The sequence below is a fragment of the Catharus ustulatus genome, chromosome 3, assembly GCF_009819885.2.
Source record: "Catharus ustulatus isolate bCatUst1 chromosome 3, bCatUst1.pri.v2, whole genome shotgun sequence".
In the NCBI taxonomy this organism is placed as follows: Eukaryota; Metazoa; Chordata; class Aves; order Passeriformes; family Turdidae; genus Catharus; species Catharus ustulatus.
In genome coordinates, this window is record NC_046223.1 from 96419185 (window position 1) to 96432412 (window position 13228).

Consider the following 13228-nt stretch of genomic DNA (forward strand, 5'->3'; position numbering starts at 1 on the left):
ACATGTCTTTCAACAATCTGTTAATGGCTGCTTTAAGGGTGGTAAACATAGTGGATTGACTTGACATATCAAAATTTTGTATCTTGTATCTTAAAATCTCTGTTACTGTGTCAAGATATACACTTCTGCCAGGATTTAACATTATCAGGTTTAAGAGTATTTGACAGAACATTTTCATTGGTGTTAAATTTTATTAATATTCCATACTATTCAGTGAGTTGAATTTTCTTGCTATCTTGAATGTTTCTGAATTCTTATCTTGGACTGAACTGTGAAATATTTAAATACCAAGAACTTTATGTGTACTTTCATTTGAATCAGATTTACATAATTTCATTACATGTCCAGCAACACAGTTTATAGAATCAGAAGTGTTTTGTTGTTATTTTTTCTGATTAAAGGCAAATTAATTAAAAAGATTGCTTTCAATTTAATGGCAAAGAAGTGGAACCTTCTTTTTCTGATGGGCAACCATGTGTACAGTATTTTGTAAAATGATTCTATCACAGACCATTAATATTTACTATTCTAATACTTATGGTACTCAAAAATTTCATAAGACTCAAATTTTTATATCCTTATCTGGTTTATGTAGATTTGAGATCTGCAAATTAAATAATTTAAGAAACAGACCTCCTAGAGAATATCATTAAATGTTATCCAAAATGTTAATTTATTTTCAGCATAGCTGAATGCAGCTGGGAAAAGTGTGGCTCTAATTTGAAGTATGAGATTAAGAAATAATTCCTCAGTTTTGTTTTTATTATATTTAACCTATTTTAAACTGAATTTTATTGACTCCATTAGGAAATTATATACTTTTAATCATATTGTTAATAGACTTATAAATGGAATTGCAGATGTGAGAGTTAAGAGATCCTTTAGTATGAGTACTTCTTTGCCAGAAAAATGATTTACACTTAGTATGTCTCCATGGGTAGGATGGAGACTGTGGCTTTATAATTTTACCTTCAAATATGCTGTAATTCAGTGCAGTCATGCAGTTAAATATAAGTATTTTGTTATTTTCAGTAATGCAGCAATGCAGGTATGGAAGCTATTAACTTGTGAAAGGACTTTAGATCCCAAGTCATCTTCGAGATAGTTTTACAACATTTGCCTCTAGTTCATTTCCAGCTGTAATTAGTTTAATGTATAATGCCAAATATTTTGAAAGTACTTCTGATACTGGCATATAAATTGATTACAAATTTTTTTTCCTCATTACTGCATTTGAATTTTTCAATATTCAGAAATAGAGAAAGGAGGTTGTGGAGATCCTGGAATTCCATCATATGGGAAAAGGACCGGCAGCAGTTTTCTACATGGAGACACACTTACCTTTGAATGTCAAGCAGCTTTTGAACTGGTGGGAGAGAGAACGATTACATGTCAACAAAATAACCAGTGGTCTGGCAACAAACCCAGCTGTGTTTGTAAGAATTATATATTTTTTTCTGTATTATTTTTCTGACCTTGACCTCTTGCATTTTTTAACATTTGTGACTAATCAACAGGAAAATATTTCAAAGTACCTTGAAGACTTTTTTCCATCATGGTTTCAGGATTTTTTTAAATTTACTCAGTGTGGGGAACATCTCGCAGGACTATTTTTAGAATGTTTTTACACTCATTTTATATGTAATTGAACCACTTAACACTCTCAATGTAAATGTGTATTGAATGAGATTCTAAATTAGCAATTCCTATCAGCAGGTAAGTGTTCAAAAGGACTCTGTGGCGCATACATGTTTAATTCTGGCAGTGCAAACCAGCCTGCAGATCTACAAAAGGAAAGCTTGGGTTGATTTTTTTTTGTGATACACCATAAAGGTGTGAATATAAATATAATGAAGTTGAGAATATCGAACACAGGAAAAGTTTAGGTAAGGTCATTAGCTGTGATTTTTGGTTTAAAAGATAAATATATTTGTTGTTAAGAGAGGGTTGTTTTTGTTTTTTGTTTTCCGGGGGCTGTTTGGTTGGGATTTTTTTGTTGTTGTTTTTTGTTTGTTTGTGCATTTTTGGTTTTGGGGGAAGGTTTACTTGGGTTGGGTTTTTTCCTTTTTTCTTATCTTTCTCATAAAATAGAGCAAATCTTTCAAATACACAGGTATATTAGGCATTTCAGTTCTGCGGATTGCATTAAATTTTCCTATAAAGAGTCATACAAATCAGTACTGGATTTGACAACGATAACAACCTTTGTTGTTATCATGTCCTACTGTGTTTTGTACTTTGAAGCTGTGATGGTACAAGACTTAACAGACTGAGCAAGATTGGTCTGGACCGGAATAATTCTCAATATACCTTGTAATGCTGAAATGTTTCTAAGCATTCAAAAAGCCTGGACACAGAGACAGTTCAGCTGCAGTTCTCTTTGAAGACAGAGGTTGTTTCTTCATGGTACTATATTGCATTGGATTGCTATATCAGTTTTTGTTGACAATGTAGAATATTTTACTATGCTTCCAGTGTTGTATATGCACATGCCTTATGAAAGAGCATGAAATTTATAACATCTATTTATGCCTACTGATTTCAGTTTTTCACATTTGAAGAGCTGAATAGTGGTTGTCCTCTGTGTCAATTAATATCCAGTGAGTCTTCCCCTTTCTGAATACACTGTACGTCTGCCTGCAGTACCAGTCATGAGGTCAAGACTCTGAAACCAGTTAGGCAATGTCTCAATGAAAATGGGCTCAAAAGAGTTAAAAAGAACAATAGCTATGATATGAATAATTTTTGGTTTAGTTCTGTGCCATCAAAGGGAAACTAGGGCAAAATAAGTTCAGATCTTATACACTCAAGATTTCTTCCTTCAGTCACATCTAAATTTCCACAGTTATTTGTGTCAGTATGAACTCTGTATACTACAGACAAAACTGGCTCTTACGCTTGTTTTTTTGGGTTTTTTTTTTGGTTGTTTGTTTGTTTTTGTTTTGTTTTTTTTTTCTGTTAAATACAGTTTAATGCATGTTTGGAAAAAAAACATTGAAATTTGGATATCGTATTTTCATTTTTTTTCAAATTCTGATACATCAAACATTACTTTTGCTTTCTTTGGTATTCACTACATGCTAATCTCTTGCAGGCCCTGCTTCAATTATTTGGATTCACTTGGGTAAAAAACAAAACTTTGGAAAAAGTGTTCTGAAAGTGTTAAACATATTATGCTTGCATGTGTAGTAGTTTTGACATCCAGGCTTCAAAATTATCCTTTTCCACAAGAATAATAAAATAAAAAAAAAAAAAAAAGAAAAAAGAAAAACAAGCATGTATAAAGTTTGGGGATAGTGTTTTGACAATCTTATTGTTTTTTCCTTTAGTTTCATGTTTCTTCAACTTCACTACACCATCTGGAATTATTCTTTCTCCAAATTACCCTGAGGAATATGGGAACAATATGAACTGTGTTTGGTTAATTATCTCAGAGCCAGGAAGCAGAATCCATCTCATTTTCAACGATTTTGATGTAGAACCGCAATTTGACTACCTTACAATCAAAGATGATGGGATTTCAGATTTACCACCTCTTGGCACATTTTCTGGCAATGAGGTCCCTTCGCAATTGGCTAGTAGTGGGCACATAGTAAGACTTGAATTTCAGTCAGATCACTCTACCACTGGAAGAGGATTTAATATCACTTACACAAGTAAGAATTTCTGCTTTTGATTTTATACCTAGTTTTATGCTTTCTTCTTAATAATTAAAACAGAAAACATATATGTATATTTCTATTTATAACACAGAAATAAATTTTCATGGTTGTATAATTGCACTATTGTCTTCCTTATATTCATTAGCTAATTTGAATGCTTATCCTTTATTTATTTTAATTGTGATAGTGCTGAGGAGTTCTCTTCATTATTTATTATTTGTCTTTTTTGTTCATACCGTGTAAATGCAGAGCCCATAACTAAAGTCCAGATCATTCACATCAAAGTATCTAGTGCAAGTAATTTAATATACTTCTCAATGGAACCATCAGGAAAGAGTTCATAAATGTATTAATCTTATATCCTAAATATGGAGATATTAATCGGAAAAGCATAAAAGTAATCATCATTGCAAATAAATAGTTTTGGGAACCTGCTTTGCTTTTGTATGGTTTTTTCTCTAGTTGAGTAAGGCAGAATGTAAGAATACAAACTCCTAAGAACAGAGGTCTCTTTTCTGCATTACACGTAACAGTTGCACTATGTGGTTTTCCGAGTATCTAGAGCCCAGCTGCTTTGATGCACAAGTCTTTCCTATAAGAGTACACTAATTTAGAATAATTATTCTATCTGGCTACTGTCCCTTTAAGAATTTTAAGTATGTGCTGCTTTGAGAAGGCAATTCTCAAATGTACAGAGTTTAATTTTAACTGGACAACCAGTCCAAAAGTTGTTAAATGTGGACCTACCATTCATGTACAAATAGAGAGGTGCTGAGAAAATAAGTCTCTCCTGTGTGGGCAACCAGCCTAAGAAATATCTGGCTACAGATGACCCTCTGTTTTGTTTATATAAAAGTATATTACTAAACAGTACTCTCAATAGAAAACTAGTAACAGCATTGTCATGTAGAAAACATTTTTACATTTACTGTAGATTTTTAACTCCCCTAAACGTTTTGTAAGTCATTCAAAGACATTACTTATGCTGAAGTTATAATTTTAGCTGAAGAAATTATCTTCTAAGGTTATAGAAGTCAATTGACAGCAAAGTTGTCTTTGAGACCTTTTGCACTATTTCTCTGTTGTGACAATTAAAATAATAGTGCTTGTGGCTGAGGTGTTTTCTTGCATTATCTAGAAACATTCCCCACATAAAGCTGGAATTCATTGATTTCAATCATTCTTAAGTCTTAGGTGGCTAAATTGGTCTTTTGCTTTTATAGGCAGTTTTTGTCCTTAGAAAAATGACAGGAAGAAAAACGGGGAAGCCATTTCTTCTTGTTTTATCACTTGGTAGCTGTGAGAAGAGAACAATATCTCATTTAAGGTAGTTGTAGGGGGAAATACAGGCTTCCCTCAGCTTCCCCTTCTTCAGGTTAAACAACCCAAATTCCCTTATGTTATAGGCAAAACAGCTGGATTTTGACTAGAGAAAAACAGGCAAATTGTTCTTGTGTATTCAAGCCACATATATCTAAAAACTTATTTATTCCAGCTATGGTGCATATGTGTGAATGTCATTGGATTTGAAGCTTTTTATTGAGAAATTTTCTATACTTTGAATTATATATCACTATGTTATATGTGTTATGTATTACTGCATTACAACTGAAATATTATTCTCCTCCTCCTCTAAAAAAACAAGACACAAAGTTTAAAGGGGTGGTTTTTATTATTGCTATTATTGTGGGTTCATTGCCAGTATTATAACTCTATTTTTAACAGCCTTTGGGCAGAATGAGTGTCATGATCCAGGCATTCCTATAAATGGGAGGCGTTTTGGAGACAGATTTCTTCTGGGAAGTTCTGTTTCCTTTCACTGTGATGATGGCTTTGTGAAGACTCAAGGCTCTGAATCCATAACCTGTATTATGCATGATGGAAATGTAGTATGGAGCTCCACTGTCCCACGTTGTGAAGGTAAGGGCACAATCTTTCCTTTGCACCTACAGATTTTGTTCTTAGAGCAAACTCTCTGCTCCTCCAAAGCAAGGAGTATGATGTTGTTTTTCTCATTTTGAAACTCTAGATTCAATTGTTATAGTATTCAGAATAATCTTTGTGTAATTTTAATTTTAAAAAATGCATATGTATAGGACCAATGATGAACACTTTGAAGGGAAAAAATGAGAAAAAAATACAGAAATTACTTTTTCAGAAATATATAGGTGCCTCTCAGTTATGCTTTCTTTGAAACTTCTGGAATGCCTAGTTGGTTTTTAATGAGGAAAAGATTAAATTAATAGATTGGTTTGGGGAGTTTTTGGTTTTTTTAGATTTTACTCTTTGTTTATTTTATAGAAATAAGTACAGTAAATTCATGAATACAAGCCGCACAGAGTATAAGCCGCATATCCGGTGTGTTGGCAACATTGATGTCTTTGTCAATAAATAAGCCGCACCCGGAATATTAGCCGCACTTTAGTTCGCCGCGAACTTTCAAAAAGTCGTCATTTAGTAACACAATCGCGGGATCGCCGGGGCTTACTGGCTTACTGCCGACCTCAGAAACATTGTTTCCAAGTGAAAAAAGACACACCCTTTATTTACAAGCCGAAAAAGACAGGAACAATAGTGTGGTCATTTTGCGAGCATTCCCAATGGATCAGCATTGCCTTTAAACAGCCGCTCAGCCGCGCGGGCAGGCAGCTGAGCTCCAAGCGGAGCCACATCTCCATGCTGGCACAGGAGTGGCCAGTGTAGCCCTCGCAGCCCCGCGGGGCGAGCGGCCGCTGTAGCCCTCGCGGCCCCGTGGGGTGAGCGGCCGTTCTACCCCTCTCCCTGCGGGCTGAGCAGCTCCCCCAGCCCTCTCCCTGCGAGCCCAGCCAGCCCCGCAGCCGCACAAGACTGAAAACACTTTAAAAAGTACAGAGAAATATCACACACTTTTATCGAACTGCCGAGGTAACTCGCCAAGGTAACTCACCCCAATAACAACCCCCGCCCCTCAGTAACGCCGCCATCCACAGGCAGGCAATAAGCTGTTCTCTGATTGGTTCATCATCAGAACAACGGGAAACAATGGATTTCAAACTGTTTTGGCTCGGGACTGGACTGGTATGATACTAGGTAAGGGCAGATATCACATTTTTGTTCATAAATTAGCCGCACCCAAATATTAGCCGCACTTCCGGGTTTCCACCAAGATTTTTGTCTAATTACTGCGGCTTGTATTCATGAAATTACTGTAGTTACATTCAGGATATGTTCCTTTTTGATGTTGATTCTCTTGATAATTGAAGGAGATTCTGGGCTTGGATTATAGTATGGACTAAGAATCCTAAGTATGATTTAGCTTGCTTCTAATTGAGATTTCTGAACAACTGGGTTTTTTTTGTTGTTGCTCTGTTCTGTGGTTTTTTTATACATAAAAGTCTCTGTAAGCAACACCTGAAATACATGAAATAAATGAAGTACATGAAGTGTTATGATTAGTTGAGGATCTTATGATTGTTCTTGATCATAGTATTATGAAATTTAATTTAAAAAAACATTATGGAATAAATTGATTTCTTCATTAACTATACACATGTAAGGTAAATGCCATTTTACTGGCCTTTTATTTTGCTTCAAAGAAAATTCAATGTGTTTTAAGATTTGTAGGTTGCTTTTCTTTCCTACTGAAATCTAGAAAAAAAATCCTTAGAGACAAGTGCAAGTCGTAAGTGAAATCAAACATTTCTGGTTTTTTTTTTTTTTTGTGTTGCTAAAAACATTCAAATAAAACTAGGCATATTAATTTACAACTCACAGACTCATGTTACTATCCATTTCTGCATGACATAATAGGTCGGTTTGTCACTACTTAGAGAAACAGAAGAAATGTAGCAAGATTTCCTGCACTGAAATGTGATATTTTCTGATAATAACACCATTGACTTCTTCTATGAGAACACTATAAACAATATTAAGATAAATTTACCTGTCCTTGAAAGTGTTCCTGTGTTATGCTGTTGCATAGCCTTTAGTAAAACAACATCCCAAGGCCCTGCGCCATGACAGATTAAATTTTTAAGGGACTCATGTTTTCCTAAATTTGTTCTGTCATTTCTGCTGTTGTTTAATCGCGCTCCAAAGTCCTTTAATTTTGCTCTGAAAAATGCTCCCTGTCTAGCCCTGTCATTTTCATAGCCCTCTTACAATATATTCTTTTAAAACACTTTTTATGGAGGAGCATCAGGTTGGAGAACATTTAAACAAATTTGACATACATGTGTCTGATGGAATGCAGCCAAGAATTCTGAAGAAGTCATATATAATGACATCACAAGGTCACTCAAAATCTTGGGAAGCTGATTTGAACCAGGGAGATTCCTGAGGACTGGAAGAAAGCAAATTCCAATATTGGAGAATGGAAAGAGGGAAGATCTGAAGAGCTACATGTCTCATCTCCATCACTGCTGGTTTAAACCCAGCAGGAAATTAAGCACAATGCAGCTGCTCCTCTTCTCTCCAGCCCCTCCTGTGAGAAGGAGACAAAAGTCAGATATTCTGAGTTGAGATGGGAAAACAGCAATGAGATAAGGTAATAAGAACAACAATATTAATAGCAAAAGCATACAAGAGAGGGTGATTTACACACAAAAATGTGCTCACCCACTACCTGACTGGCCAAACAACCCAATCAGGCTCCACATGTGGATGGCCACCGACACAAACAAAAATGCCCCCTCAGATCCTCCTGAGTTTTTCCTCAACTCCATACCATGTCCTCATCTTCTTGCAAGTGAAGTCCCTGACTTCTGACCCCCAGAGATGGTGTGAGTGGTATAGAATAGCCACCCAGGTGTGCCCACATGGCTCCAAACTCTGCCCCGTCAAGGCTACTGCAAGAAAATTAACTCTGTCCAAACCAAAAATAGAACAAAATGAAGAAAACTGGTGACTGAGAGTAATCAACATGGATTTATGAAGAGGAAATCATGCCTGACCAACCTAATAGCCTTCTGCGTTACGATGATCTGTCTGATGGATGAGGGGAGACTAATGGATATTCAGTTTTAGTAACGCGTTTGGCATTGTGTCATGCAAAATTCTCAATGACAAACCGATGAAGTAGGAACTAGAGAAGTGAACAGTGAAGTGGACTGAAAACTGACTGAGCTATTTGGCTCATAGAATTGTAAGCAGTGTCACCGGAGGCTAATTCAAAGAGGTGTAGCCCAGGGTCAGGTATCTTATTGGATAGGGTCCCTTATCCAATACTGTTTAAAATCTTCAGTACTGAACTGAATGTTGATGCAGAACGTACTCTGACCAAGTCTGCAGATGATTTAAGACTGGGGTGACTGGCCTGGTGTACCAGATGTTTGTGCTGCTGTTCAGAGCGAGGAGAAAGGCAGGAGAACTGGGCTGAGAATAAATGACAGATCTTCTCCATCTATTCAGCATGGGTGAAGCTATGCTGGGAGCACTGTGTGCACTCCTGGGATCCACAGCACAAGAAAAATGTGCACATACTGCAGTGAGTCCAGTGAAGGGTCACAAAGATAAATAAGGACTTGGAGCATCTGTCATACAAGAAGAGGTTTAAAGAACTCTGTTTGTCTCAACTGGAAAAGGCTCAAGACTCAAGAGGGATCTTGTCGATATGTAGAGATAGGATGGTTTAAAGAAGGTGGAGCTAGACTATCTCCTCAGTGGTGTAAAATGACCATACGAGAGGCAGTGAACAGCAACTGAAATACATTAATTTCTGTTTAAAGATAAGAAAAACTTTGCACTGTGAGAGTGATCAAACATTAAAACAGCTTGCCCAGAAAGTCTGCGGAGTGTCTGACTTTGGAGGAAAGGAATCATCCTGACTGGACATGGTTCTGTGCAATCTGTTGTTTTGAGCAGGAAATGGACTGGATGGTTTCCAGTCATCTCCTTCAACTTAAACCATTCTATGATTCAATGGAACATTTACAATTGCCAGTTCCACTGAGCTCAGTAATTACTCAAAAAGGTGGCACAGTACAATGGTAATAATTACTTGGAACAATTTGTCTGATGTTTCCACATAAATGTGGAATCAAACTGGGTCTGAATATAATGACAGTATAATTTGTTAACAAGATACTGTGCTTTTCAACAGAAGGAAGACTGACAGACCCATATGCCCTGCTCTGTGAGTTAAAATATAGAGAGTAACAAGTCTTGATAATATACACTGCAGGCCTTATGAGTCTAAAGAAAACAAAGTGCTCATAACACTGTGTTAAACTAACTATTGAAACTACATTAAATTTATATTTCTATGCATTTTAATTTAATTTCTTTTTTGCAATTTCATTGAATATATAATATATTAGAAATATTTTTTATGCTACAAATATGCATTTTTTTTATCTTTCAGCACCATGTGGTGGACATTTGACAGCATCAAGTGGTGTTATCTTGCCACCAGGGTGGCCAGGATATTACAAAGACTCACTTAATTGTGAATGGGTGATTGAAGCAAGACCAGGACATTCCATTAAGATCACTTTTGACAGGTGGGTATCATAAACCCAAACAAGAAGTAAGGTCTAAGCATAAATACTTGCTTTATTATTATAAGTACAGTAATTTCATGATTACAAGCCGCGCTGACTATAAGCTGCATCTCTGGGTGTCAGCAACATTTCGTTCTTTGTCCATACATAAGCCGCACCATATTATAAGCCGCTCTGTCATTCACAGCGAGGACCCGCGTGCAACAAAGTTGCCAATTAGTAACAGGATCACAGGGTTTACTGACTCGGCTCGGGCCGTGCGGGCTCAACCCGCTCGGGGCTGCCGATGGGGCCAGGTGGCCCAGCTCGGTGGGGCCGCACAGCAGGGCCACTTGGGGCTGGCTGTGGCTACCGCCGGGTTTGCTCGCCCCGGCCCAGCACTGCCCTGCAGTGGCAGGCAGGGACGGAGCCCACCAGCACCTGCGGCGACCAGAGGGGAAGGAACCCCCCTGCTCCCGCGGCGGTGGCGGCAGGCGGGGATGGAGCCTGCCTGCTCCTGCGGCAGCAGGCGGGGGTGGGAGCCCCCCCGCCTCCCCCCTGAGCCACAAGGATTGGAACATGGAGCCCCCACCTCTCCTCCAGGCTACGCTGCCTAAAGGAAGGAGTCCCCCACCTCCCTCCCCCCTGCGCTGCCAGCACAGAGCCCGTCTCCACCCTCTGCGCAACAGAGTAACCAATTTGTAACAATCGCGAAATGCTGGGTTTTACTGGTAGGTGCTCGGCTCGGCACCTCGGCTGCACTTCCGGGGTTGGAAATTTCAAAAAGTTTTTCACATATTAACCGCTCCTGAGTGTAAGCCGCATTTCGGGGGTGGGAGCAAAATTTTAGTCAAAATGGTGCGGCTTATAATCATGAAATTACTGTCTACACTCTAAGAACTCAAACCACGAAAAAGATCTTCATTGCAACACTGACAATGCTATTCTTACAAGCAGGCAATTAAAGCTTTCTAATGTGTTGTTTGCTTTCATTGTACTCAGCAGGAAGTGCCAGAATTTTAAGATGCTGACTTTTTTTCTCATTAAAGACTTTGTAGTATTTATAGGTTTATAGTAAGTTGTAGGCATTTTTTCTCTTTTCTTTCCATTAATGATCAGAAGCCTGAGGTTAAGGCTTCTTCATGTCTTCTTAAATGGAAATAGCAGATTTAGAGTAAGATGGAGCATCTAAATTTTATAAAAGGAAATGAATCACCTGAAGTTTCAGATGTTTGAATGAGCATGACCTTAACAGGGTGATGACAATATTTTGGAGAAAATTTATGAGAAACATAGGTTTCTGTGACATGTGGTGCAGTTTAAGAACTTAATTTGCTGAATTTTAGAAAGATGCACACACATATTCCATTAGCAGAATTCTAGAGTTTTGTGTACAAATTGAACTGCAACGGCATTAAACAAGAACTTGGAGTTTACCTGATACAAAATGGAGAATTCTGATCACATTTAATTTTTGAAGCACACAAATACACAATTAATCTTCTTCAACTTTATATCAGCATTGTTAGCAAAAGGATTTTGTTGCCCTTCCCTAATTGTTTCAATTGCAAAACAGTATTACCATTCAACAAGTTGGTTTTGGTAGACAAAGAAAAAGCCTTTCCCTGTTTTCTTTGGAGGTTTATGGACCTTTTCTGACAGGTTTAGAAAATTGTATAACTTTACTGCATCACATTATAAATATTATTAAAAGTGTTATACTTGTTAGTAATAATATAAAATTGCTTTTGCAGTAAAATTATTTTCTTTTGTCAGCACAAAAGCTTTGTTACCCAGTTTAAAAATTCAATGGAAAACCTTTTTATTGATTATAAGAAAAACTGACTTTGCTGTGTGATATCATGTCAGCAAATTATAAAACAGCAATTGACTCTGTCAATCAACAAATAAAATATTTTTGTCAAGTATTTGGTCTAGTTTGGGGAAAATAGAATCCTTTTATGCTTTACGATATGACTTGCCTCAAAGACATACCCAACAGAATGAAGTTTTCTACAAATGTGATATTAATGATGTAAATTATCTCACTCTTGAACTAACGAAGCTTTAATGTTGCTAGAAAAATGTGTCTTTCCAGAGTCCTTAGAAACTTTCCAGAAGTAGCAGTAAATGACTGCATGACCCTAATATTATTTTACATTGAAACATTTTGTGTTTCAGATTGTGCCTAATGTCTGGAAGGGTAACAGAAAAGTAAAAACTAATTGAGTCAAGTAATTAGGAAAGGGCTAGAAGAATAATGGCTGACCCGAAGATCTTTGGTACTTTGAATATTGATAAAAATAGTTTGATAATTTATAGAATTAATCTCTGCATCCAAACCCAACACAACTGTATGAAGAATAGTATAACACAGCATCCTTTGTTTTTTTAAATTATCTATAGACATTTGGAGGGCGTCCTACCTCTTACTATATATGATCAAGCTAATAAACATTAAAATAAACTAAAAATCCAAAAAGTAATCCTTAGTTAGGTACTTTCAGTAGTGATGAAGAGTTTTCAATAATGAATTGTCTTGATTTATTGCTTCAGGGAAAATAAAACAAGCTCAGCCCAATTCAGAAAACAATTCATTCCCTTAAATCCTCAAAATCAGACAAGTAAATTATAAAGTCACACTCAAGTTTGACGTAAGCAAGAATCTAGTGGGAATAGAGATCATTGTCAGAATAGCAAATGCTGTTAAGAGTTATTTTCTGGTTTCTGTCTCCAGCAAGGGTTTGCCATCCATTGTTGTCATACTGCCCTGCTAAGAAAACTGCAATTGCTGGCTGAGAGCACTTTATTCCGAATTAGTTTCCCTCACAAACATAACTGTCAAAATAATTGAACTATTCAATTATTGATCTTGAGTCTATTCATATGAGTACAAATAAAGTATAGTAATTTCACGATTACAAGCTGCACCATTTTGACCAAAGTTTTGGTGGAAACCCGGAAGTGCGGCTAGTAATCCGGGGTGGCTAATATATTAACAAAAATGTGATATCTGCCCTTACCTGGTACCGTACCAGTCCTGTCCTGAGCAAAAATGGTTTGAAATCCATGGTTTCCCGTTGTTCTGATGATGAACCAATCAGAGAA

The 13228-nt window shown here is 36.9% G+C and overlaps 1 protein-coding gene across 2 annotated transcripts in view; it reads left to right on the forward strand.

Moving 5' to 3' along the window:
* CSMD1 (CUB and Sushi multiple domains 1) overlaps nt 1–13228 on the forward strand; it is a 1108435-nt gene that overhangs the window by 830279 nt on the left and 264928 nt on the right. For both annotated transcript variants that reach the window (XM_033053649.1, XM_033053650.1), the window contains exons 13-16: nt 1254–1436; nt 3330–3656; nt 5388–5582; nt 10003–10141. In XM_033053649.1, the coding sequence (XP_032909540.1) occupies nt 1254–1436; nt 3330–3656; nt 5388–5582; nt 10003–10141 (844 nt within the window). The remainder of the gene's footprint in view (nt 1–1253; nt 1437–3329; nt 3657–5387; nt 5583–10002; nt 10142–13228) is intronic.